Consider the following 27591-nt stretch of genomic DNA (forward strand, 5'->3'; position numbering starts at 1 on the left):
TTTCTTCTGTGTTTCATTTATTACCTTTGTCTTTTCAGTTCACTTACACTCTTGCTCCTGTTGTCTAAATGACCTTAATAAGCTCTGTACCAGCCCTAAGTCAACGCCCACTGTCTTGATGCACCACCAAGCAGGATACTGCTGCCCTCCTACTGCTTTCACACAGACCAAAGAAAAATCTGTTTCTCCTCTTCTCCTAATGTGTTCAAATACCTCATTCTGTCCTTTCCACTACTTTGTCCTTTCTAGTCTGTGAGACTAATGTCTATGGGCTGGGTAGGGCCTTCAGCACAGTCCCACCCAACCTTCCCCTACTTTGGCTGTGGCCTGTGGCAGGCCTGGAAGGGACAGGGGAGAGCTGCTGAGACCCCGCACAATGTTCTGCAGTTGCATGCCTTTTCCTGGGCTTGTATGCAGCCATACATTTGAGTGTATGAGCTACTATTTGTCCACATAGACATAAGTGCTCAAAACCAATGCAGACCAGTTTGAATCGCCCTAACTAAAAACTTATTTTTTAGCCTTAGATCTCCTTAGGTGCTACTTGATATTAATTTTAGCCATGTAACTGTAGACACTCCATTATACATCAACTACATGTAGTCATGTGTACATGTGTACATGTAGTCTGAGGCTGAAAGTTAAAACAGGCCACAATGTCCTGACCCATGCCATAAGGAAGAACCTTCCACCCTTCCCCCCGCACCTCACAAACAAAATTTTCTACCAATGGTAGTACTTTCAATTTTTATAACAGATTCACTAACCTTGTAGGAACTATAAGCACCTTGGGAAGTCTTCTGGTAGATATCTATGTCCTCGTCTGATACGAAACACCATAAAGAGCACAACTCCCACTTCAGGAAATTTACAAAAAAAGAAATTGAGATGGAGGTGAAATGGGATTTTCAGAACCAGCATGGTTTAGTTATTTAATTAACTGCATTATACATATAACCTTGTACTTGTATCAGAAGAAATTCTAAAACTTATATATGCACCCTCCAATGATACTGTGCAGCAGCTTCAAGGTTTAAACATTTCAGTTTGGTGGTTCCACAGCTGAGTAAACTGTTTTCCCAAAAATATGGATTTCCCACCTTCCCACCCAGACCATCCTCTCAGTGTGTAATTATAAAACAGGTTCTTTTTTTATTCTTGACTTTCCATATAGTAATATATTCAATTTTTAAACATCATCCTGAATTTTTTGAGGTTTATATGCTTCATTATTTTGAGGTGAATATGCTTCATTGTAGAGCAGTTATCAGCCTACAATAAATTCTGTGATTGATTTCTGATATTTACTCTGAACCAATTTTTATTTGGACATAGAACATAGAATACATAATAAATAAGAGAGACTCAAAGATTATTGTTATGTCTCTAATGGCATAGGGATATGATGTAACTTGTTAATAAAATCTTTTTTATAGACATAATAGCCAGTATAACTGAGAACGCGTAGTGGTCAGAGCATAGAGGCCAGTTAAGCACAGCTTACAAATGTTTATGCTCTCTTTTTCTTGTGCTCTGAGATACACCAGTTTTCTCCTCTTTCTTCAGTTCTGATATATTTCCTGAAACACAAGGCTGTTTTATTTATGTCTGTCTGTCTGTCTTCTAGGTTATACTAAATAACTCCAGCTTTCCTCATATATTTTCTCCGGAAATAAGTTTGGTTCAGCATGTGACTTTTGAAAATAAGTATTGGCGTTAGTGATTCTTTTTTGCTGATTTTCATAATAAAGGATGCAGAGGATCCAGACAAGTGTCAAGGGCCCTATTCTCTCTATATTAAAAATGGTCATGATGGACCAAGACAGAAACTTCAGCGTTTTAAGAGGGGTAGGAGGGCAGCTAAGTACCCTGTTGGCTCCTTGTCAGCAGATGACTAGTGCAATAAAATCATAGACAAATTAGTGGAGAACTGGCCTCCTTCAGCATGACTGTCATGTCCTCTTAGTGATCCTAGTGAAACAGGACAAAGAGAGGCCAGCCGCCTCAGCCATCAGGAGGCCATGAGATGCTCTCTATCTTCAGCTGTACTTATACTCAGAGCAGCAAGCAGCTCACACGTCAGTCCCCTTTGGGAGAACCAGAAAGGGCAGCAGTTTTGCAGAAGCTCTTTATAGAGCTCTCTCAGTTCTCTGATAATGAAGAGCAATCCAACTTCTCCTGACCTGTAGCGGGATGTTTTTCTGGGATGTTTGATGGGATATTTGAAAGATATGCATTCTTTTTTTTTTTTTTAAGGTAGTAAGCATTTCCTGAAGAACCTTCTTAAAATTACTACTCTTTCTTAAGTTTTTAAGGATTTTATGTGGAGATTTTCAGAAGATCTTTTTTCTGTAATAAGAAAATTCTATGGTTTGAGGAGGAAACATGCTATTTTTTTAAATAAATCCAAAGGGATTGAATCCTCTACAAATGATAAAACTCAAAGCCTTAATGGGTGTCTTCTTAATTGTTTAAAAATAAAGTCAATCATATTTTGGTATCATTTTGGCATTTAGATTGCTTCTTCGATGTATTCTCATTCTATAGCCAGTCTCTCAATTTCCTGTAGGCTAATACTAAATTTATTACTTATTCTTTATTTATGTGCTTGCTGTCTGTACAAGAATGATGTCATAGCAGGAGTTAAGGTATTAATGAATTTTTGCCTGTTCACTAGGAAATAAGCATATCCTGAAGGAGCTCTAAAACTGCTCCTTTAGAACAGTTTGATTGTTCTCTTCCAGCTTGCAACTGTTGTGTTCCTGTTACATGTATTAGGATTATGTTAGATGTTGAGACATGAAATTAGTTATGTCTATAAAGCAATGTTCAAAAGAGGAAGGAAAGTCATGATGTGCCCATTCAAGAAGAACTAGTTTAACACCTTTTTACCACTATGGTTCTTAAAAAAAAAAAAAAAACTTAACTTTAACTAGTGATGAGTATTAGAGAAGTAAACACATCCACTTATGTTCTTGGATATCTAGCTATGCCCTCAGACTGTAATTACTTAAGTACATAAATTGTCCAGTATTTATGATAGTAAAGTATCTGCTTACCGTTTTGTAGTATTCAGGTGTGTGTTATTTTTGAGGGTGAGCAGTCAACTATTCCATTACTTCCGTTCTAAGAGCAAGGAAATAAAATAGTCATTTTCTCCATATCATTGACAGTTGCTTATCCCATAGAAAGTTATGGTTTATCCAAAAACTTGACAGAGTGTAAATGTGCACAGAAAAAATAAGCCCCACTTATTCCTTTACTGGCATCTAACAAGAAGATATTAGGATATCATTTCCAACATCTTGTCACCTCTGCAAATATGGATGACATTTGGAAATTATATGGAAAGCATACAATTACTGTTTACATAACTTTACCTCTTATCTGTTGTTAGAAGCATATTTTTTATTACTTTATCCTGTTCAAAATACATCAGTTTCCTTCACTTCCCTCTTCCAGATACAAGAACAATCTCTCATCAAAGTAGCTTTCACAGATATGTTAGAGCATTAGTAAGGAAGAATACTGGAGTCAGCTTTGACCTGTCTATGGAAACTCTCACATAGAGCGAACAGGATTTACTGTTTAATAAATGCTAGCCAAAATGTTCTGGCTAATTCAATAGCCTTCAGAAAATTACTACCCCTGAGTTCCATGAACCTTGTTACATCAGGAGTAATAGTGTACAATGTTCTGCAGCCCTCTTTCATAGTCTTTTCCTATATCGTGGAAGACCTGAAATCTTCATGGGCAGTAGGCAAGGGGATAGAGAGGGAAACATAGGTAGACTTTGCTCAGTGAGAGAAGAAAAACTATACCTTTGAGTGGCACCAAAATGCCTTTAAACAGCAGAATCATGTGCAAATGAGTTATCTATCTATCTGTCTATTTTGACGGTAGCTTGAAAGGTGCTTTGGCTGCCTAGATCTAGGTATTGTGTTGTGATTCATAGCATCAGTGATACTCAGATGGTACATCCCTTACCCTAACTTACCTCTTAGATCTACCTAGGCAAGTGGATGAGAACTACACTAAATCTGTAACACTTAACGTAACCAAGTTATAAACATCGTTTTCCTGACCCACTGCATGCAATTCTTGTGTCAGGAACATCACATGGGGAATGACACAAATGCAGTTAGAGAAATGTAAGACGTTGCTTTACTGCACACATTGCCCCATTGCTGTGTAGCATTGCAGCTTGTCTGTCATGGTGGGAGTCAAAGCACCAGATGGGCTGTGCTTAGCATGGCCTCCTGGCGAGAGGCACCAAGACTCTGTGTGGCCAGTACATGAAATGCAGATTCCCCAAACCTGTATTTTAAGGGACACTAAATGAATCTCATACATGAGAAGGATGTATGGCAGTAGTTCATACAGTCTTTTAACACGTGCTGCATAGTTATTTGTTTAATATATTTATTCAGGGGCACATTAGCAAATAAATCGGTATCCTCTGAGATAACCGAAAAACTGCAGGCCAGGAAAAAGTCTGTGCAGCATCATTCCACAGAAAGATCATTGACAGCTCCTCTACCCAATACCAGCGCAGGGATAGAAAATGATAAAGGATAATTATCTTCTCTCTAGAGCAAAATGTTGGAAGCCATGGCCAGACCGTTTCTCCCTCCGAGGACCATGCTGAACTGTTCCTGGCACCACTAAGGTTTGATTAAGCAAGCAAAGTAACAAAATAAAGTAAAAGCCTCCTTTTTCTGTCCTTCCTGTATTCTGCTCTGTAGACTACCTTTTAAGCATGATACTTCCTTTCCTTCCTGGTGATCTACTGTGTTCTATCACAGTAGAAACAAAGGTGGGATGTAGAATCAGTCAGTAGCCAGAGAGGGCAAAAAGATAACTAATGCTCACCAATACCGTGCTCTTTTCCTTTTGCTTCAGCTTGAAGTGAAGGGTAAAATTTTCAATATAATTGAAAATTGAATAATTATGAATAAAACAAGGGTTGAACTTCATGAGATTCCTGCTGGCCCATTTCTCTAGCCTGTCAAGGTTCTTCTGAATGGCAGCACACCTATCTGGTCTATCAATCATTCCTCACAGTTTTGCATCATCTGCAAACTTGCTGAAGGTGCACTATGTCCCATGTTCTAACTCATTAATTAAGATGTTAAACAGTACTGGACCCAGCATCAACCCCTGGGGCACACCACTGGTGACTGGTCTCTAACTGGACTTCATGCCGCTGATCAAAACCCTTTGACCCCAGAAGTTCAGCCAGTTTTCAAGACACTTCATTGTCCATTTATCCAGTCCGTATTTCATCAGTTTGTCAGTGAGGACGTTATGGGAGACAGTGTCAAAAGCCTTACTACAGTCAACGTAAACAACATCCATTGCTCTCCCCTCATCCACCAAGTCCGTCATCTCATCATAGAAGGCTATCAGATTGATCGTGTTTTCCCCTTCATAAATCCATGCTGACTTCTCCCTGTCATAATCTTGTCCTTCATATGTTTGGAGATACTTTCCAGGGTTATTTGCTCCATCACCTCCGAGGGATCAATGTGAGGCTGACTGGCATGTAGTTCTCAAGATCCTATTTCTTGCCCTTCTTGAAGATAAGCATGACATTTGCTGTCTTCCAGTCATCAGGAACCTCCCCCAATTGCCATGACCTTTCAAAGACTGCAGTGACATTGGTCACCTCCCTTAGCACTTGTAGGTGCCTCCCATGAGGGTGTATGGACGTGTGTATACTCAGTTTGTTTAAATATTCCCTAACCTGATCCTCCTCCAACCGAGAGCTAGTCTACCTTGCCCTGGACTTTCCCTCTGGTTTCAGGGACCTGGGACCTCTGAAGGCTGGCCTTACTAGCAAGGACTGAAGTGAAGAAGACATTCAGTACCTCGGCTTTCTCAATGTCCTTTGTGACTAGGTCCCCATTCCCATCCAGCAGCAGGCAAGGTGACAGGTAAGCTTCAAAATGCATTTAGACACAAATCCAATATTAGTTGCGTGTTTGATTTTACAGAAACAGATCTAGAGGTTGTTATAAAGAATATAAGTATTGTGTTGATGCAGTCTCATATCAAAGCATATATGCTGATAGCACTGCAAGGATGGACCATACTACTCCTTAGTGAACAAAATCACGTACAAAATGCATTTGAAAACAGTGGTAGGACAACTTCTGAACAACCTCCTAAAAGTTACTAGGCCAGGGCAGTTCAAATGGCAACTTTACTTCAGATCTGGATTATGAGTACGTTTTTGCTCAGACCTCAGACCTCACCACTGTCCAGCAACATTAAATGAAAGCTTCAAGCAGACCCATAGAAATCTTGCCATGCAGCAGGAAGCAGCTCTGGGAAGAGGATACTAAGGCCAAAGCGAAGATTCATACACTAATCCTACTTCACTGGTTCAGTCCCTACAAGGATGTGCACCATTATCTCTGCTCTCATGCAAACTAGAGCATTTATTTCATGCTGCGCCTCCTGACTGGACATTACCCATCAGCAAACTGTCACGGGTTGATTAATTCACTTCTTCCAGAACTTCAAATACTGGTAGACAGTCGCATAAGCTATCACCTAATAGTGCAAGCACTTCACCTTCCTCCCACACAAAACATCAGTATCATTACCCTTTCTTGTTGGTACCCCAACCTTCCTGCTCATTCAAGTATCTGACCAGCTTATATCTTGCACCTTAGCTTGTAACCACAGGAACAAAAAGCAGAACTTGATAGAAATTCAGCAACTCTCTTTATTAGCCAGTAAATCTACTGCATTATAGTGACATATCACTTTTATAAATGCCTCAGTGTAAGGCTTCACTAGGAATATACATATCCAAAGATACTCCTCTGATCTTTTTCACCATATCCAGTCTCTCTTTCCTTTACATGTTACCTTCAAACATGCAACGGCTGAATTTTCACAGGTTACAGAAAATACCACCCTCCCAAGTCCTCTTTAAACAGCTCATACTCTTCTTTTAAAAAAAACAAAATCCCCAAAGATTTACCTTAAGCAGAAAATTCTCAGTCTTTAACTTAAAAGATAATCTTTCCCCTGTCTTCTGGTATTACAAGGAACTGTTATCCCATATGTAAATACCAGTATTAGGATATAACAGATGATATTTCCAACACTGATTGGTTACTGATTTTTTAAGGAAGGCAAGATCTTCTATATTCAAAACCTTTTCCTTTGAAGTTTTGATTGATTCAGATAGCAAGTAGGTTACACCTGCAAGATTGCTTACCACTATTGGAAATTTGCTGTATGGTTTCCAAAACTGTATAATCATAATCATATTAATCATAAATATATTAACCATAAATATTAATATTAATATGTATTAATGTAAAATCAATAGTAATCATAGTAACTATTTGGTGCCAAAGTTATCCTGCTCTGATCTGGGCATTGGCAAAATCTTGAGGACTCAGATGGAATTGAAATAGCCTTTCCACAGCTTCTTTTTGTTCCTTTAGACTTACAAAAATATGCTGCAAGATTAAACATGTAAGTCATATAGGTGAGCATGGGAAATTAGACTGCTATTTGGAATAGCTCAACTGTGCAGCAAAAGCTTTCCCATTGAGACTGGAGTCTAGTGGTACTAGAACAGTCACATGGCAGAGCAGACTACATAGTACCAAAAAGTAGGCAGAGCTCTAAGAGGAGGAACTGGAGCAAGTGCAGGTTGTAATTGTGTGGGTGCAAACACCTGTGGGAATCAGTGTAAACAAGGCAAGGGGCCAAGCAAAGAAGGATGCCAGCAAGGCAGATATGCTGAGGTGATGGTCTTCCCAGTTCTCATGACACTTTTACAGACATGTGATTTGATGTTTCTTAGCTTTTTCTCTCTTTCTTCATGCGTTAGGTGAGTAGCATTTGCTGATGGCAAGATGTTCACTCCACCTATGCCTACGTAACCAAAGGCAGCCTGGATGCAAATGAAAAAATAAGATCCTGAAAGATGGAAGTTTTAAGTGCGATACAAAAGACACCTGAAAAATTCATTCTGATACGAAAGAAAAGAGAAGGAAAACTGACTGGTTCCCTCAGGGTATTTTGATGTTGTCAGCAGATGAAGAGTTTGAGAGTAAAGAGGAGGAAGCCCAAGAGACAACTGGAATAGGTACGATTTTGGTGGGGGCAAGGAAAATGTTTCTGATTAAGAGTACCAGGAGCCGGCCATCTTCTGGAAACTGAGGTGGGGAGTTTTGGTATTGAACTGAGTGGAGTTGGGATAAACTTTACTGATAGTTTGGTATACAAGTGGGTTGCTATTTTGAGGATGTTGGGGAGAGAAGAGTCAACACAGAGCGTTGCAATGGGGAGAGGAGTGAAGTGTGGGGTGCTGGGGTATGAAGCAGACCGGAGAAAAGAGATAGGTATCTACATGGCAGGAGAAAAGCTCTGGGCAAGAGTAGAAGATGGAGCAGATGTATCAATGCCAGAGGTGGAGGTGTAAATTCTTATAGAAAGGGAGGCCTTGAAAGTTGGAGTACTGCTGCATTAAATCTTGTGTATGTGTAAGAAATGTCTCAATAACTGTGAATACTTCACGTAGTCCTTTTCAAATCATTTCACCTTAAGAAAGAAAAGATTTTGAATTTGGCAGAGGGTTAGAGGCATCTTTTTTCCTGCTTCTGACAGGAGACAAGGACTTGCTGTGGGTCCATATAAGAAACAAAATACCACCCTCCACTGTCTACTGCTGAAAAAAGAGAGAGAGAAAAAAAGAACAGAATGAAAGAAACTAGCTGCATATTTTCTCAGCTGGTTATTGAGTGTGGGAGAGTGAAAAAAAATATTTCATGGATGAAGTGCTCTAGAAACTAACAAATTTGCAAATATCCTAGATTGTCTGATATGAAGGAGTAGAGAAGGACACAAAAAGACCCTCTAATGCATCCTTTAGTACTCAGTAGAAGGGCCAAAAATAACCTCAGCACAACCACATGGGAGGAGACAATACTGGGTTGGAAGCTAGTTCTGATTGCTTCACCTTGAAGTATCACTTAAAACATTGTTTCTCCTCTTCCAATTTCTTTTCCTAACACCTTCAAGCCTTTCAGAAAGAGCTGATACAGGTTATAAACCCTTCTTTATCCATAGGGAATTGGGCTGTATTCAGTCTTTTCCCCATTGTGGCTATTCCTTATGGCCTGAAGTAATGGTGTGAAGGACAATGTCCCACAAGAGGAAAAAACTTGCTGAGGTAAGAGAATCTTCAAACAAATTTTTAAAACCATTAGGCCAATGAGCATCAAGCTTGGAAATGGTCTTTCAAACACAAATTGATATAATTTTACAAAACAATAGAAGCTGATTCAATTCTTTTTATATTTAAACATATTCTACAATTTTCTGAGAACTCAAAGGCTTTGACAACTTTATCTTTCTTCTCACTCCAGAACAACGCAATCCTCAGGAGAATGCTAGCCTGTTAAACCAATTTTGCTACTTACTTAATTGCACTAGCATTCTTATAAGTGGGTTATTATGGAAGCATAGAAGAGAAATAATGTTTCTTTTGGGGACAGAAGTTATATATTTTTTCAAAAATTGATTAGGCAAAGGAGAACTAAGAAAGAACTACTGGAACTAACAAAGAAATTCTCTACTTCAGGATGTTAGTCAGCACTTCTGTTCCCACATACAGTGGATTAAATAAAAAGGAAATAATAGAAGTAAAACTTGATGTTTTCTGTGACCCTTACTAATGTCACTTGGAAACTCAGAAAGCAGAAATTACAGTTTGCTTCCAAACAGGAATCATGACATAATTCAATTACATTTTCTAATAATGACTCTTAGATGCAGCTCTTAGTCTAAATATCTCAAATTTCCTAACTTCTGAACTAAGTATCACTATCTCATCTAATAGGCAGATTAAAAAAAAATCACAGAACGAATAATCCTGTCTAAGGTCATCAGAAACCAAATAGCAGATCTAAAAATATAGCCCTTGTATTCTGAAGCCCAATGTAGTGTCCTGCCAAGTCCGCGACACTACTTCTCTTTAAATGTGCTTCCTGGCTGGTGTGTGCATTGTTGGTATTATTTCTTTGTTGGCTTTTAAAAGATTTTATTAGTACAATAAACCATCTGGATTATGCCCTGTTTAGATCCATTTAATCTCACTATAAAGAAACAAGTTTACTCTGGTAAAAGGAAATCAATGTCAAAAGACATGCAGAGCATGTGTTACATTTTATTTCATCCTTTGTGCTGATTGTGAAAAATTGTGGATATATACTTGGAAAGAGAAGTCTGCACGCCACTAATAGTTGGGTGATGCATTAGCTGCAGGAAATGCTTTACATTAAAGAACATGCATTCACTGTGCTGATCTTGTTTAGCAACGTTGAATAGACCATTAGAACTGAAATAGCTTAGGCATATATAAAAGGAGTATTTTGAAGAGTCTAATCTATTATTAGCTTCAGATATTGACTCTGGGCTAGCTGATTAAATAGAAGCGCAAAATAGGCAAAGATTAGTATAGGGTTCTATGACATGCAATAACAAAACTTCTTGGACACTTTAAAAAACTCTGGCAATGTAAACATGAATTTTATAGGTTGGTGCATTGATGTTAGCTTTGTGAATGTTTTTGTGAGTGTACATTAATTCAGGGAAGTTTGTTTCCCTAGAACCTATCTCCTATTGCTGGACAAAAAGAAACTCTGCCATGGAGGAAGTTCTCAACATGGAGCTGTTAGGCTCCTGCTCTGAAACACCCTGCATATGTTCATTGTAGTGGCAGCATGGGGAAACTAGTCTTTCTGAAAGTTTTCCTCTAGAGGCTCCACTGCAGAATTTTGAGTTGCCATTGGACACAACTAAACTAGAGGATCTGAGAGCACTTCCTAGATCTCACTAGAAGATGGGCATGTCCCCTGGATGCAGCCAGCTACCTGCTGGGAAGCAACATCTCCCCCTTCTCCCCTCTCCTGCTCTGGCTTCCTTTAGGAGGAGATCTATCGTACAGACAGCAAAGAAGCAATGGTGCACTCCAACAGGACCTCTCTCTGTTGGAAGACAGGACTGCAAGCGCACCAGTGTGCTCTTGTTCCCCGATGGAATATAGCTGCGGTGCTCAAATTATCTTAAAGAAGACTGGGTGGATAGTGTAAAGAAACATTATTTCTGTGAGGAGATGCAAATACCTAACCGAAAGTTTGCTAGAATGAAAAGTGAAAACAAGATCCTCCTTGTAATAAAGTTGTTTCTAGCACTGTTGAACTTTTGTGTTTACTGATACAGAACAAGCTCTCAGCAGGAAACAGTGAAACCTTGCAGCTATTTGCTTCTAGCTGATTTTTTTCCTTGACGCTGCCCTACGATTCCACTGCAAGTAATCTAGTCTGTTTAGGAATACTGAGATTCAAACACTGTTAACGCTCCACTAATGCTCTAAAATCCCTATTTTGCAGTCTTCCTGGGTGTTTTCTCCTACCAGCTGTTTTTCACTGTAGGAGATTCGGGTTGCAAATTTTCCTCCTGATTCCATGCTATCCATATAACACTTGAGATGCAAATTAAAGTGTATTTTATAGCCTGAAGTCACATATAAGCTTCATGTCCTTCCTTCTCCAGTAAATTAACCTTACAGAAGTACTGTATTCAGTAGCAGATCATATGAAGGACTCCTTTTACTTGGCTTCTTGTGGCTATAGATATAGCAATCTCCTCCTGTGTTCTGCTCACCTGCTGGCTGTCAGGTGCCTCCCCAACCTGAAGAGTTGAGGAAATGGGTGCCACTCTTAGCCTCTTCTTGCTATGGTCCTTGTGTCAGTCCACATCTATGCAGAGCCTTGCTGACTCAGGAAGCTCCATGAAGCTGGGTCAGGTCTGGCCTCAAACTGGTACTTTTCTTTTATTAAATAGAAGTTTTTAAGAGATGAGGCTTTCTTTGAGACTGTACCTTGATATCTGGAAACACTGTTTTTTCAGCCATTTTTGAATTGTTCATTATTAGCAAATTTTCTTTGCAGGTGATTTAGAAAATAAAATTTATACAGGGCTACGATGTCTGGCCATTAGAATCTAAGTCGGTCCCATTTTATGAGCTATTAAGAAAAGATCCAGCTGAAATTCCTGGAGCCAAGATCTGGGCTACAGACAGAGTAAAGCTTGCCATGGTATGAACGGTGGAAATAGAAAGTAAATCAATGAAATTGAAATGAATGAAATCATCAGCTTGTACTACTAGAAGTTCTGCTGCAATTCATCTTTGCTGAGCCACTGAATAGTGTAGATTAAGAGCACAATAGATACCTCACTAGAGCAGATGAGCAGTCCACCTACCCCTTACTCTGTCTCAAAAATGGCAACCGGGGAAGCTCTGAAGGGAGAACATGCAAGCCTGACCACTTTTTGTGGTTCTTTTGGCTAGTAATTCCCCAGCATCTACAATAGTTGCAATAGGGATGTATCAAATCTTCCTGTAAGATAAAGAAGCTGAAACCCAGAAAATATTTTGAATCTTCCTTTTTATTTCCATAGTTATGTTCCAGCCTTTCAAAAAAAACAATCACTAATTCATTAGTGATTATTTGTAGGTTATGATTTTGCAGTAAGTTTGTTCGTACTGGTATAGAGCAGTCAGTGATATTTAACGGAGTTCTACACCAGACTCTTGTATTGATTAATGTGTATGGGTTTGAAGATTGCAGATTTTTCCTTCAGGGTACTTCTCCTTCAAACTACTGTTCATTAAAGTCTAATTCTGAATTATTTTTGACTTGTAACTGGCTTTAGTGAGGGCTCTAATTGTTCATTCAATGCTAAATAATAATTAATGCATAACAATACATGTAAAGCCTAATTTATGGCTTTCTAGGAGGTAGCTGTCAATGACAAATGCGGACATAAAGATTTTACTTTACCTGGTCATCATGCTCACCTGTGTTAATTTTCATACATTCTAGAAATACACTATTACCCAAACAGCGCTGCCAAACGTGCTACAAGCAGTCTGAGAAACGAAAATTAATGAAGCATGTTTAAAAATCTTTTCACACTGTATCCTTTTATTACATTATTTTGGTGACAATCTTCCAAACTTTAATGAATACACTAGGAACTTCAGCTGCAAAAGTGCCCTCTCCTGAAACAGATTCTCTCAAATACCATACGAACTGTTTCCGTTCCCTGCTGTCATGGACAGAGGGCATCATCCTTCTTCACAGTAATGTACCATACAATCTGCTACACCTTTCAAATAACCATCCTGAAGAGGTTAAATGACTCACTGCCAGGGCTCTGGACTTGAGGTTTCTAACTTCCAACATCTGTACATCCATTACATATTAACAGACCCAAAGGTTAATTTAATGAGGCAAAATTTCATATAAATCTGCTCTTTTGGCAGGCAGATACAGGAATCCTGAATTGAGCAGGAGAATCTGCAGTTTAGTAGGCAAATGCTACCTTTGCAAGGACTTCATACTGCTTGCCAAGTTGTTGGGAAGGAAAGTGGAGGGAAGGAGCAAGAGCTATGTCTGTGTAAGGTACACATTGGAGTTAGGGAACAATGCACATTTCTAATACTGTAATTTCATGCTTTGCTGGAGAAGTGGACCATTATCCTGCTTAAACTTTCCAGAAAGTACCATTTACCTCCTGTAAATTGCCCATGTTTGCTAAGATTTCTCTCTCCTTGTGAAGTTATTCATATTGTGCTATTCTAACTCAAAAAAAAAAAAAACACTCGCAAATGCCTAGGCAGATAAGTTAGCTTTCTAGATACACATCATGTAGTCACCTCAATATCATTGTGCAAGGTATTTTCATGCAGTCAGACACAGTTAAGGCCTGTTTTCTAAGGTTTGCTGAATAGTCAGTGTAATTAATATGTACTATAATTAACATGCAATATAATTAGAATCCATATAATAAAAGGTGGGCACCTATATAGAGTTGCACAAAAAGGAAGTAATTAAAACCATAGCATACTACCTACCTAGAGGTGTAGAGTTAAGGTTGCCATGGGAACCTTAACTCTGCATTTCCTGCCTTTTGTGATTTCAAAAGCTCAGCTTCAGTGTTGCTTTAATATAGTATTTCACACTGAATACTTTTACCAATAGAAAGATTATTTTGAAATCTGACATTTCTAGGGCTCCCAATACTAACCTAGTTTGCACAGCAACACTATAAATTATTCAGAAGAAACTGTACTAATACATAGCTCACAAGAACGCCTGAACTTGCCTCAAGCTGGTGTAATGCATTATGGATATGTGGTAGCCTCCTCAGAGATAAGGCAGCGTCCCTTTCGGAGCCCAAATTCACTTCCTCTGTGACACTGGCTGAAAAAAACTATCATCTGTCCTGAAAAATGCCAGATTAAAGTTGAAGGCAAGAGGGAACACGTCTGCAAGTGTAAAAGGGGAAAAATCAGATTATTTGAATTACAACTCATTAAAGAACATATACCAAGTGTATCTGGAAAAATACTGGTTGTGAATAAAACCAACATTACGGATTAGTGCTGCAGTGGACAGTATTGTTTCAATTTTGATCCTACAGTTTTTGATAGACTTCTGCAACTGACTTCACTAGGACTACATATGGGTATTCCAAGCACACAGATATCTGTCCATCTCTGGAATACTAGAAAAGCCCTGAAAAAAACAGATATACACATATTGTCAAGTTTAAGGTAATCTTAAGACTTGACAATGCTCTGATTTCTTGAGTAAAAACTCTTAAATACTAGAATATTTTATTTCAAAGTTTTCATGGTACATAAAGATGTACCTCATTCTGCCAAGTGAAGTGGGATTTTAAGTTCAAGCAAACTTTACAAATAGCTTTTGTGTAAGGAAGCTTGTAATATGCAGAATTGCAATATCTTTAAAAATCTTTCGGGGGGATAAGAGTAGGGAATTGCCTGATAGTCAGGACTAGTTGAAAGACACACATCTTTGTCAGCAAAGCCACCAGAGGAAAAATCTTCCGTAAAATACCGTCATCATCTAAATCTAGCTGACCAAAAGTAGTTCTTAAACAAAGGAGAACTCCAGAATCAAATAAACTGGCTGTTCAGCTGCATTTTCCACAAAGAACAAACAAAACCAGACATAAGTAGTTGAAGGAGATTGTAAAGAAATGTAACATAACAGAATTCAGGTTGACCACCAACAGCTAGCTCTCACACCCAACCTTTGGCAGTGCACATATGAATGAAACCAGGGAAAGAGCTCGGACAGCAGGTGGCAAGCTATGTTTTATTTATCAGCCCAGAGAGTAGGCCCTTCCAACTTGTTCAAATCTCAGTATGCTAGCTGAGACCTCCTAACTTCTAAGTGTATGCTTAATTCAGTAAAGTCAAGTATAAAATAGAGGTAATGCTTTTCTGCCTCTACAAAGGGCTTAGTACTTTACGACAGAAAAAAGATTGTGTCTGTCCATCTGTCCACTGCCATCCCCTGGGCTGGGTTTCTAATGCACAAAGTTAGGTTAATCATTAGGTATAGCCAGATCCATTAATGTTAAATTGTTATTTTGCAGCTACTGGTAAAAAGACCAGCTAGGCCACAGTGAGTATCACCTACACCTTCATAACAATAAGCCAATACCGTGTTAAAGGATTAACCTTTGGAAACTGGCTTCTCATGCAAGGCTTTCAAAGGCTTGATTGATTAATTCAGGGCTTGGGGAACATGACTATCCTCACAGGATTAGGATGGATTAAAACAAAACAAAACAAGATAAAGCAAAACAAAACAGTTTTGTAGAACTGTGCAGAAGTAATTGGCATCCTCCACTGTTTCAATCAAAATTCACGACCCCATTTCTATGTTTTAAAACTTGTCTTTATTCAGGCAAAAGAGAAAATATTAAAATTTAGGAAAATCCAGAATCCAGTATTTCTTTTAAAAAGAGTTAAATATAAAGGCATTTAATTACAAAATTTAAAAAATAGAAGTAATGAAGTCATGAAATGACTAGCTAAGACAGTCACACATCTAACTGGTGCGCAGCATTAACCATTTATCCCAACAGTTTCAATTCTCATAAAAAAAAACCACTGTATTTTCAACAATAATCTAAAATGGCATAGTACAAATTCAACTCATCTGAGAAAGAGACAGGGGATCATTCATGTGTAGATATGTTTTTAAGTCATCCCAAATAAAAATTGCCATACGTACATATTTTGCTATAAATCAGCACAATAGAATTATAAAATCTATATTTTATGATTTTAAGCTATAATTCATAAATGGAATATACACATTTGTATAGTTAATATACATTGGCATGCATATATCTTACATACTAATTGCATTTTATAAATAGTGCATTGTATGTTATGTGATATGTGTATAAGTTCATATAAATTAACTTATTGTAATAAATATATCAACTGATTTCTCACTTTAAAAGCACTGAGGAAGCAGATATGGGCATAAAATACAAATCACTGCTAAGTCAGAAACAGGCTGTTGTATAGTGACATAAAATGTGTTGTATTTGTTTAATTAAGAAAACTATGAATTTTACCTTCAGTATTTTCTTGCTAAGCTTGTGAATCTTGCAGTTAAGGTGGATATGGACATCTGCCAACATGTAGCAATTGATTTGTGCTTTTTTAATATTGTTTCTTAATGTACATCTGATTAAAGTTCTTTGTGTTATTATTAAAATCCTATATTGTTTTCATGAGTAAAGCTGCTTTTCCCTGGTACAGAAAATTTATTTTAGACTTAAGTCTCTGGTTTGGCTTCAATCCCAGAACATCCTGACTTCCAAACAAACTGCAAAGCGTATCATATGGGTATCATGATTAAAAAGCAACAGTCTTCATTGTGGAGCCATATTAATCCCTGTTACAGCTCCATTATTTCATAGGAGGTTACATTTCTTATTTTAATATACTTGCCATGTTCTGCCTCATTGCAAAATATGAAAATGGATATATGCAAAAGGAAACACTGTGCTGATACAACTTTCATTATTCCAGATCTGGTCCTTGAGACTAGTAAGAAATAAATGACGATACATTGTAGCTGCACCCCAGATTGAAAAATGTTTCAAGAAAGTTGATAGGGAAACATCACAGTCAACTGAGTAGATGTTTTTAATCATTCTTAATCAATAACACTTTTAAAAGCTATAGTATCCAATGCTCTTTCATAATGATGAGTTTCCTATCGTAAAGCATATTCTAAACATTCTCCTGGACCAGTTCTCATAGGTTTTGTCTGGTGCAAAAGATAAAGCAAGGAGCCTATAGACTTTTTAAGATCAGTCAAAGGTTTCCATAGAAAATTAGACTTTTCTCCACTTCTTCTATTTGAGCTACTGTATGTCAAACTACTTTGACCAAACTTTCCAGCACTATTCACCTTCAGAGAGCAACCAAACCTGGAACAGTTTGGCTCAAAAAGAGTTTCAGAAAATTATGAATAACACCAAACAGGAACTCTACTGTTGCATAATTGTTTCCATTCTATGACAGAGATTGCAACTGGTGTATCGGAGGCTTCTTTAACATTGACTTCTGGAAGCCATTTTCTTCTCTATCCTTTAGGACTAAATACTGTTCGTAGTTTTTAAAGGCTGAATTCAGCCTCTGCTTCTATTAGAGATCACAAACTTCTTTCATTGTTCATTCAGATTCTTTGTTGTTGTTTAATAAATTTGTCTTACAAACCGTTCTGTTAAAATAAATAAACCATTTTTTATTTCATGACAATAATCTCTTTGGAGGTATAAACACAAGATCATTCCTAATCATATTCCATTTGGGGAGATCTGGTGAAATCTCAAGCGCTAGTTCTCAAATTCCCTGTTGCTTAGGTTGTTCAGCAGAGCGTCTCTTGACCAGCAGTCTGATTCTTTGTCATGAATGAGTAAAAGTAGCGGTAAGGCTTTGCAGGTCTTTTCTGGCAAAAGAGGATCTAAGCTATCTATTACCATTATCACTGCTATAACTTTCTGACCTTGCAGTCAGGATCAGGAAGTAAGAAACAATGCACATATTGAAAAAATCTGCACAATAACTCTCAGCAAGTCAGGGCACAGAGATTGGTCTCAGAAGGCTGTTGGTGATTTGTAAAATGTCAGGTTATTTAGGTGCCTCAATGAAATGTGTGGCTATTTTGACAAACAGATAGTAAGTATGACATGCAGAAAAACCCTTAAGTGTGGGCAGGCTATGCCCAAAATGGTTAGGTTTAATACCTGGATTAAGGCAAACACAAAATAGCAGGTTGTGCCTGCTAGTGGAGCGGAGGAAAAGCAGACAAGGAAAAAAGCAGCAACACACGTTACGTGTTAGGTGCTACGTACAATCAGGTATACGCACTTCCAAGCCTCTCTCTTTTTCACTTTTAGCTGTACAACAAATGTGGCACTTAATACACTACTACAAACACTATTATCAATATGGAACTTACTGTAGGCCCATGGCAAATGTGAAAAGCCTTGAAGAACAGCATGTTAGTTTTGATTCCAACAAAATATGATAGTGTATAAAGAGGACTGAGTTCCAGACGAAAATCAAGTTAAAGTCCTGTGTAACTGTGCATTGGTAGGATCTGCATGAAAATAAAGATCTATTATACTACTCATCCTCTGTTTAAGCTCCCTCGGGATTGAATTCCTTCACAGAGCAGAATTATTTTCCCATTCCAGCCCTTCCCATTGCAAACTCTTATCAACACCCAAACAACTCCTGCGCTCTAAATCAATAGCCCTTACCCTAACCCTAAGCTTAACTGTGGGCTGATCTTAGCCAAAGACCCCAAACTATGGCCAAGATGGAAAAGCTCTCAGGGAGAACTCTTTTGGTTGCACAAACCTGGCCTTCACAACCTCTCCCCAGCAGGACCCCTAAGCTTTGCCTCTCTTCTACCGTAAGCCTAGAAGTGACAAAAGTTTGCAGGAGATCATAGGTTTTGCAGCCCAAATCTTCCCTTGCTAGTCCATTTGTAGCCCCATTTCATTTAGACCCCTAGACTTTGTCTTTCTTCTAACGCTAACCCTGAGAGTGCCTGAGGCCTTAACCCATGTCAACTCCAAGTGCAGCAGAGACAAAAAAGTCCTCTGGAGAGAATTCTTTTTGCAGCCCAAATCTTGCCTTGGCAACCCACCTTTGCAGTTCATCTCCATCTATGCCCCTGCTAAGGGTTTGTCTCCTAACCCTAACCCTAGCCATGGGCTGACTCTTACACAACGATCCCCGGTCATAGCTGAGATAAAGAAGTCCTCAGCGGAGAATTCTTCTCGCTGCCAAACCTTCCCTTGGCAGTTGATTTGCAGCCCCACTTTACCTGGACCCCTGTGCTTTGCCTCTTTCTTATCCATTAGGTCTATTTATGAGTGGCTGCAGCCTTAATTTATGATAATCCTAGCTGTGGCCAAGATGAACAAGCTCTCAACCTGATTCTTCCTTCTCAAGGAAAGAAGCTTTAACAGTTTCCGTGTATATGACTAAACTCATTATTTCAGTACCTACTGAATGCCAAGAGTTCACTACAGTGGTTGTCCTTCTCCCTAGGAAGGAATTTAGTCTTAATTTGGCTCAAATCTTCTGATCTCTGAATTCTGATCTGAATTTTTCAGGGTACAATCATTTTAGCCAGTTCTTGACACCGACCCTTCAGATTTGTCCTAGCACACCCATCATCTCTGGTGGTCAAACTCTAACTTATTTATTCAAATATTACCCTTTTGACACACTTCTGTACTGTAGTTCAACTACAAACCACCAGCAAGTTTGAACAGCAAAATACCTGTACTGTTGATCCTATCTTTTGGCTTTAGTCAGTATTGCTTGTCAGTGGAACACTGTCAGCTGTAACCTCTTCCTTTTATTCCTTCTTCAATACAGAAAGGCTGTCAGACATTTGTCAGACAAGACACTGGCAAACAATGGCAGCTGGGGATAGAGAAGAGAGCTGCTGTGAGGCCGGGTTGGGATTTGGCGTGCTGCTTTGCAGGGAAGTGATGCTGCTGCAGCCCCAGCCTAAGGACGGAGCCCAAACGCCCGCACCCTAGCCGAGCTGCACAGATAAAGGGCAGACGCAAGGAGGATCCCTCCTCCCACACCACCCGCGCCCGCGGCTGTCAGCGCCGGAGCCTTCCGCCGTGTGAGACGCGCAGCATCTCATCCGGGCAACCGCCCACGGCGCGCCGCCCCACGCGTGCCCAGGGCCGGGGCACCGCGTAGGAGACGCCAGCGCGGCCTCGCACGGCGCCATCTGCTCTCGGCCCCTGCTCCGTCAGCAGCCTACCCGTTCCCGCGGCCGCCGCGGCCGGGTCTCCGCCGGCAACGGCCGCCGTCCCAACGGCCGCGACAGGCCGCACGGCTCGCCCCTCCCCCCCCGCCGCCGCCGCCGCCCGGGCCGCGCAGGGGTGGGGTGGGGGGGAGGGGAGCGGCCGCGCGCTGCCCAACGGCCACGCAACGGCCGCCCCGGCAGCCGCCGCACGTTCCCGCCCGAGGCGCATGCGCACGGCGGCCCCGGCACACGGCCGGGGAGAGGCGGCGACACGGCTCCGCGGAGCGGCCGCTTCCTGCCGGCTTTTTTGGGATCCGGGTCAGGGGGCAGCGCTCAGCTGGAGGAGCGTTTGTTTGCTTCCGGCCCGCGCTGCCCGCGGGGAGAGCGGAGCCGAGCGGAGACCGGGGCAGCGCCGCGCAGCGCCGCCCCGGCCCCAAGGCCCCGGCCCTAAGGCCCCGCCGCCGCCCTGCCCGGCGCCTGCGGGCGGAGCGAAGCGGAGAGGAGAGGAGAGGAGGGGGGGACTGCTTGGCGCCGCTGGCGAGCCCCAGGCCTGGAGTGAGTGTCGCGGGGGTCCCGCGGCTCCGCCGGCGCGGCGGGGGCGGTGTGAGGCGGCGGGGCCGCTCCCGGGCCGCAGGGGGAGCGCTCGGGGAGCGGGGGGCGCGGGAGCTCGGCCTCCCCTACAAGCCTTCACTTGTTTACGCCTCTGTAATTCTCCCCCAGAAGTACATGCCTGTTTGAAATAAACTCCCACATGGGAGGGTGTACCTGAATTGTGATGCCGATGAACCTCTTTTTGGAGAGTTCGTACTTTTCGCTTCCTGTCACGATAGGCAGCACTGAAAGTCATCGTAGATGCTATTACAGTTTCTCTGAGACAATAATATTACAACCTTGCTTTATTTTGGATTTTGATTTAGGGAAGGTAACGTCATTGCAGAACCCTGTTTGCAGGGTTCTGATTTAAGACTGAAATAAAAACTAGCTGATGAAACTTGAAAATAATACTGGGTTTTTCACTGCAGCTAAGAGATGTATTCCATACTGGTAACTGCATTTTTAAAAAACTTCTAACATAGTCTTGCCACATACGATGTGAAACCTGTTTTGTTTCCTACATGTAAGTTGACCTTTCGGTCTGTAATACTGATAATTTGCAAAATGATATATGTAGCATGCAGTTTAGCCTGTTGTAGAGGCAAAGATTTTCTTTTTCATCTGATTCTTCTGCTAATGTATAATGATGTAAGATCGAGTGTTCCGTTGTGCCAGAATCAATTTTAATTTTAAAAGATAGAAAAATGTACATTTACTGTCAAAGAATCCATTTTGCAGGCAAAGGCACAAGACTACATTATGTATATGATATTCTTAAAGCATGTATAGATTACTTTAAAATTACTTTCATCATTTGACTGCTTATTTGCACTGCTTATTTGCATGTCATACTATGCAAATGAACTAATTTTGCTTATAGTTTGTGATCAGCTGTATCTGTATGTTCTTGTGGTATAGTCCAGTGTTTCTTCATATATATTCTGAGCATCTTGGAGGAGTTTTTGAAGTATAAAACATATTCCTTTAAGATATGTTCATTTTCTTTGAGACAATGAACAACTTTATTTTAATTTTCTTAACAACTTTTCTGAAGTAAAAGCTAAAATTGGGGAAAGCTAAGCAAAATTCACTTTTAAGAGTAAGTAAATGAAGTAGCAATAATAAAACTTGAACATAGTATTTTTGTTCAGGATATTCTCCTGAAAGGTGATAAACTCATCCACAATCACTATTATTTTAAGCAATTTGCAGAAGTATATTTTAGATTATTGCAATGTTTAACCCAAAAGTTTAAAAGGTTTAAAAAGTAACTAGTATTATATTTTGTTGCCTTATTTATTTATTTTGGTAGGTAAAAGGATACATGTTTGCTTCCAGTACAGAAGAGCATGTTCCCAAATTCCTCCAACTTGGGTCGTCCACCCTTCCCTCCAAAACATCAACAGCACAGTACCTTCTTCAATAAGCTTCCTCTAAACATACCACCTGCTCTTCTCTCTCACCAGCAAATTATTGATGCTCAGTTTAACTTTCAGAATGCAGCGTAAGTACAATAAGATTTGATTGGGGGTGGGAGGGGGGATCGAATTGTAAAAGACAGTTAACTGTCTTTTGAAAGAAACACTTCTGTTTATGAAGCATGGTTGTCAGTATTTTTAATATTGTACTGCATAAAACTTGAAATATAGAAAGATATCTTGTGTGAAAATATAACTATATCACTTCTGTTGGTGACCTGCAAGTTTTAATGCTCTCCTGCGTTGTGTGTAATACATGAGATATCATTTCACTAGTTACAGTTAATAATCTACGGTTTGGTTTTGATGGTCTTCAGTTGTATATGTTCACTGAGGAATCCAGAAGGGAGATGAAAAGGGGAAGAAGCATTTATGCTTGGAGTGAAATTTGAAAAATCGTAGCGCTTCTAGCCTCTTAACTTTAATGCTCCCTTAGTTCATTTGCAAAAGGTTTTGCATATTTGCTCTGAAGAATGACCACCTTCCATTTTTCAATGAAAAGTGTACTATATATTGAAACTTCATTTTGAATAGAAAGGACGCGTGTATTGTTCCTAAGGAAAAACGTCAAGACTTGCAGAGTTTTGTATTTACTGAAGAAAAGCAATCAACCAAAAACGATCTCTTAGGTATTGTATGAATAATAGTTATGGACTGTAGTCTTTCTAGGGCTCTGTTGAGTGGGAACCTTGCAACTCTTCCAGCTGTTACACCTCAGCCATTGACTTACGGAAATGTCAGTCCAGTACATACATCTACTGCCCCCACGTCATTCCGAGGAAGAAAGTAAGTTCTTTAATGAGTGTGTGTAAGTAATTACTTCTGATTATAATGTATAACATAGGTTATATAACCTATGTTTCTTGAGCAACTTGAATTTCAATAGAAATACTAAGAATAGTGAATACAGCCTTTCTGATCAGTAGGCCATATTCACATGTCATGGCACTTTAAAGCATTCATGTACTTGCTTTTGAGAATTTTAGTCAACATTAGTGATCCAGTACGTGTAGTTTTTCTCTCACAGCAGTTGTGGCCTTACAGAACTGACTTGTTTGTTTTATTTTAATGTTGCAGTAGATCATAGTCTGTGTGTGCTTGACTGTTAGAAGGTTTGTGTCAATGCATTGAATGTTTTCTTGTTGTTTTATCAAGTTGAGAGTAAAATTTCTCCTTCAGTGTTTTATGGGAATCGTGATGTTTTTCTGAGGATGCACTACATGTTTCTCTTGCTCTTCTTAATTATGTGAAGTTTTATTTTTCAAATACAAAGTTATAAATTCAAGCACTTTGGGTGGGGAAATTTTATGAAAACATAATTTTTTTCCTTTTTTGGCAAAAGCCATACTTACTTGAATTTAGGTAACTTCCTTCATGCAACAAAAAGAGAAATTGCAGATGAGAGTGCAATTTTATTTTCTCTTAACATTTTAAAAAATGATTTTCATATCCTGCTTATCGGTTTAGAAAATAATAGTTGATAAATGTTTGTATAACTTTTAATTAACTATGTGAACCAGGTGGTAGGGAAGAAGCCTTAAGTAATCCTGTCTTTGAAACTCTTGCCTGTATGTTGTTGTTCTTCCTGATTTAACAGCTGAGAGGATATGAATAGTTAAATATATAGCATTAAGCTATAGTTGGTTATATAGGTATCTTGTTAACTAAAGAAAGTCCTGGTTTTGCATGCTGTATGCATATTTTTCCCTTCAGCAGTCTGACTTATGGAAAGCTATGCTGTGTTAAGGGATTTGCAGTCAACTAGTTCTTTAGATCTTGAGTGAACTCTTCTTAAGATATTTTCCGTGAAGATTAGTTCTTGTAAGTTCTTCTCTGTTAAAATAAGCTGAAACAGCTTCATGTTTTGATTTAATGTTACATTATGCATTCCTTTAAGACTGTGGCAGGTACTGTCATTATTAACTTCTATCAGAAAGACAGCTGAGACCTTAAAAATTGAAAGGATGACTTGAGATCTTGTTAGTTAAATCTTTGTTTCATTAATATTGTCTCTCTGGGTCATAAAGCAATTCTGATGCCAACCTTTCTTACTAGAAAGAATAACTATAGTTTTATTAATAGTTAATTTGTTCATACATAATATCAATATTTGATTTCATGCTTTTTTAAAAATGTGTGAATATCCCTATATTACTTAGCTTATGTGCAGTTACTTAATATATAAACAAAATATGAATGTCCTCTTTTATATTCTTTGGTGTGGTAGACTGTGGTATTCAACCACTTTACCTTGCAGTACAACTTTTTCTTAATAAAGAGTTCAGATGCCAAGGGGCTGTCCATAAGATCACTATATCTTTTAAAACACATAGGAATTTCTGTGACTAATGAGTTAGTGTGGAGATAAAAATTTATGTTTGAAAATGAGGCATTAGGTTTATGACCTGCATAGCGTAATACAATCGTTAGTTTGATTTGTCAAATGAATAGTGGTTCTTTTTTGCCCAGATTACACATTTTACTGTCTGTACAATCTAAGCCTGCACAGACAAATGCTACATTTTGAATGGCTATTGTGGTAAGTTTTTTTTTTGTTTGTTTTTTCTCCCTTCCCCACTGCTGAACTTCTTATTCGTCACTGGGTATTCAGAGTTCACAAAACTTCTCACTGCACTTCTGTAGATTTTAGTTTTTAAAAAGTATGCTTATGTACTCTGTATGTATCTTTTAAAAAAAAAAAAAAAAGAAAAAAAGAAAAAGAATATATGGTCACAAATATTCTAGCATTCGTCTTTTCTAGTTATCCTGCTTGACTGAACTTGCCATTTGGTTTCAACTGGTTAATATAAATACTCCTGTTAAGCAGTTGCATCAATCCACTTCAAGGGTAGCTGTGCTTTTGCAGTTGTCTTCTCTTGCATTTCCCGTTCCAGGTTTATTTCACCTAATATCTAGGATGGGCACGCTTTTTGTTTCTGTAGATGGTTTTAGTGAGATAGTCACAGTTAATAATCATAAGTATTTGTAGCGAGTGTACTTTAATCGTATGTTGGAGCTTGCAAGCTACAGGAATTACTGTCTTATTTTTTTTTGTAGGAGACTAAGCGAACAAAACGTTCCATATGATGTCAAACGGCAGCGGTTTCATTCACCTCATCGCGAAACAACTGTAGTTAACCAAACAGTGCCTTTACCGGAAGAACGTAGATACTCCTTCCCAGGATCCATTCCATCTCAACTGTTTCATGCACATTACCTACCAGATTTAACTGGATGTGTCCCTCCATTGCGAGACGCTTCGTTTTCAGACCCTATAGAGACCACGCTCCCTGTGGCCAAAGATAAGGTAATACCTATCTATGCCTGTGCTTTACCTTGTCCTGGTGAGACTCCGTGATGCTGGGGGAGACAATAAAAACTTCCTTGGGGTTCAGTGACATGTCATGGCATCTCTGCTGCTGAGCTTTATTTATAAGGAATAGCAGCATATCAGTAAATGTACCTGCTGTTATGGTCTTCCCAGTTCTGTATAGCCTCTTTGTTAGTATGTTTGATTTTGGAGGGTTTTTTTTTTTTGTATAGTTGTTTGGTTTTTTTCCCTTGTTGATTTCAGGAAATTTACCTGTCTGATCCAGGCATAGTAGGAATTGGAAGGGTGGTTGGTGTGTTGCATGACTGGGGGAGGTCCTGATGAAATAAGCCAGTAACATGGGAGAAGCCTGTTCTGAATAATATGATATGGGGCCTGTAAAGATGTCCTCTGCTCCCCTTCAGAAGGAGATAAAAGTTGTTGTTCATATATACATATGTAGAAGAAGATGTCGTCTTCAGGTGGACGTTGGAATTGGAACTGTTTCTTTTTTAAAAAAAAAAAAAAGCTTGTGGCTAATCAGTCTTTTTATATTTCATCTTGCATCAGCTTTTTTCTTTTGTATAAGTACTTCTGTTGATTATAGCGTATAGCAATATCATCATTAAAGAGGAAACAATTAACACATGCTTCCACCAAAGATCTGACTACTTCTTAGATAGTTTGAGTGGGGCTGAGATAAAAAAGCTAACTTAAATCAGTTTTTAATCTTTGTTTTCTCCCTATTATAGGTAGTCAAACTGGTGACTTTAAAGTCAGCAAAAGATGTCTGTCGTCTTTCACTGCTTGATCCCTGAAAAGCCGCAGATACTGATAGAGCAAAAGTTATCTTCTGTGGAGAGACATCTTTTTCTAAGATTGGACAAACTTTAATATTAAAAACTACAGAAATTTCTTGTGGGGAAGTGTTCAATATGAATTTAGGCAGGATAAAACTCCCAAAAAAGGAATAGATTATGAGAAACAATGCTGACATTTAATTTATTTGCTTGTTAATGCAGTCTCTTCTATTTTTCATATAATTGCATCTCTGACAGGAAAGAATGTTTTACTGCCCAATATCATTACTTTTTGAATGTGTGTTTCAAGTTAAGTCAGCAGGTTTTGGAGTTGTTTCAAGCATGTCAGCAGCAGACCTGTGATTTGAACAGAAAAGAACTCTGCAGAACAGAACTCCAGAGGGAAATTCAGCGAATTTTTCCACGTATGTTTTGAATTTGACCATTCAGTATTGGTTTGAATGTTCGTCATGATCACAGTTCTCCCTTCCTCCCAAACTAAGACATGTCTCGTCAGTTTTTCTTCTGTGATTCTTTTGGTACAGAGAGCAGACTCTTTTTGGTTGGATCCTCACTGAATGGCTTTGGCACGCGTAGCAGTGATGGTGACTTGTGCCTCGTGGTTAAAGAAGAACCAGTAAGTAATTTAAAAATATAATTAAAGTCTGTTTGCCTGGTGCACTCTCTGGAACCTGAGCACTTTAAATTCAGTAACTATTTTAAAAATGTATGTGATTTTTATCAGGCTTGATTCTAACATGAGAAACAAAGGGTCAAATCCTTTGATTTAATAATATGTTTTTACACTGATAATAGCTATGAACTGTGGCTCCCGTGATGTTGCAAATATGGATTTAACCTTATAAACCTTGTAACCCTGCAAAACCTTTGAAAATCAAGCATTACCCTAGTTTCACAAATGCACAAAGCACAGAGTAACAGAAGCGAGTTGCCTAACATCAGGAGGAAAGCTGGTTAAAGAGCTCCAATTCTTCTACATGCAGGAACAACTTTTAATAAGTGCAATTTTTATATTTATTTAATTGTTTAGATTATTAGCTAACACAATGAAAAAGCAAAACTAGGCATTTCAATAAGTGTTTGTTAAATAACTTTCCTCCTTTTCAAAACTGTTTCCATGGTGAAATTGTCAGATGAAAAGGCAATGGCAACCTTTCCACTAA

At 39.0% G+C, this 27591-nt stretch overlaps 2 protein-coding genes across 12 annotated transcripts in view; one reads left to right on the forward strand and one right to left on the reverse strand.

Moving 5' to 3' along the window:
- Nucleotides 1-20345, reverse strand: part of LOC104152994 (homer scaffold protein 1) — a 120660-nt gene extending 100315 nt beyond the window's left edge. The window contains exons 1-5 of the mRNA XM_068927905.1: nt 20241-20345; nt 19740-19885; nt 18402-18542; nt 3060-3126; nt 768-857 (exon numbers count right to left, since the gene is read on the reverse strand). The gene's annotated coding sequence lies outside the window, so the exon portion shown is untranslated. The remainder of the gene's footprint in view (nt 1-767; nt 858-3059; nt 3127-18401; nt 18543-19739; nt 19886-20240) is intronic.
- A 248-nt stretch (nt 20346-20593) lies between these two features.
- TENT2 (terminal nucleotidyltransferase 2) overlaps nt 20594-27591 on the forward strand; it is a 45655-nt gene continuing 38657 nt past the window's right edge. For 2 of the 11 annotated variants that reach the window (XM_068927590.1, XM_068927589.1), the window contains exons 1-6: nt 20643-20780; nt 22132-22323; nt 22958-23083; nt 25355-25604; nt 26718-26832; nt 26953-27044. In XM_068927590.1, coding sequence (XP_068783691.1) covers nt 22169-22323; nt 22958-23083; nt 25355-25604; nt 26718-26832; nt 26953-27044 — 738 coding nt within the window. In that variant the 5' untranslated portion in view covers nt 20643-20780; nt 22132-22168. Of the gene's footprint in view, nt 20781-21247; nt 21343-22131; nt 22324-22957; nt 23084-24766; nt 24837-25354; nt 25605-26717; nt 26833-26952; nt 27045-27591 lie in introns of those variants that run through there. The other 9 variants (XM_068927591.1, XM_068927593.1, XM_068927587.1 and 6 more) reach the window with 9 other exon arrangements.

This window comes from Struthio camelus, chromosome Z, assembly GCF_040807025.1.
Source record: "Struthio camelus isolate bStrCam1 chromosome Z, bStrCam1.hap1, whole genome shotgun sequence".
NCBI classification, from domain to species: Eukaryota; Metazoa; Chordata; class Aves; order Struthioniformes; family Struthionidae; genus Struthio; species Struthio camelus.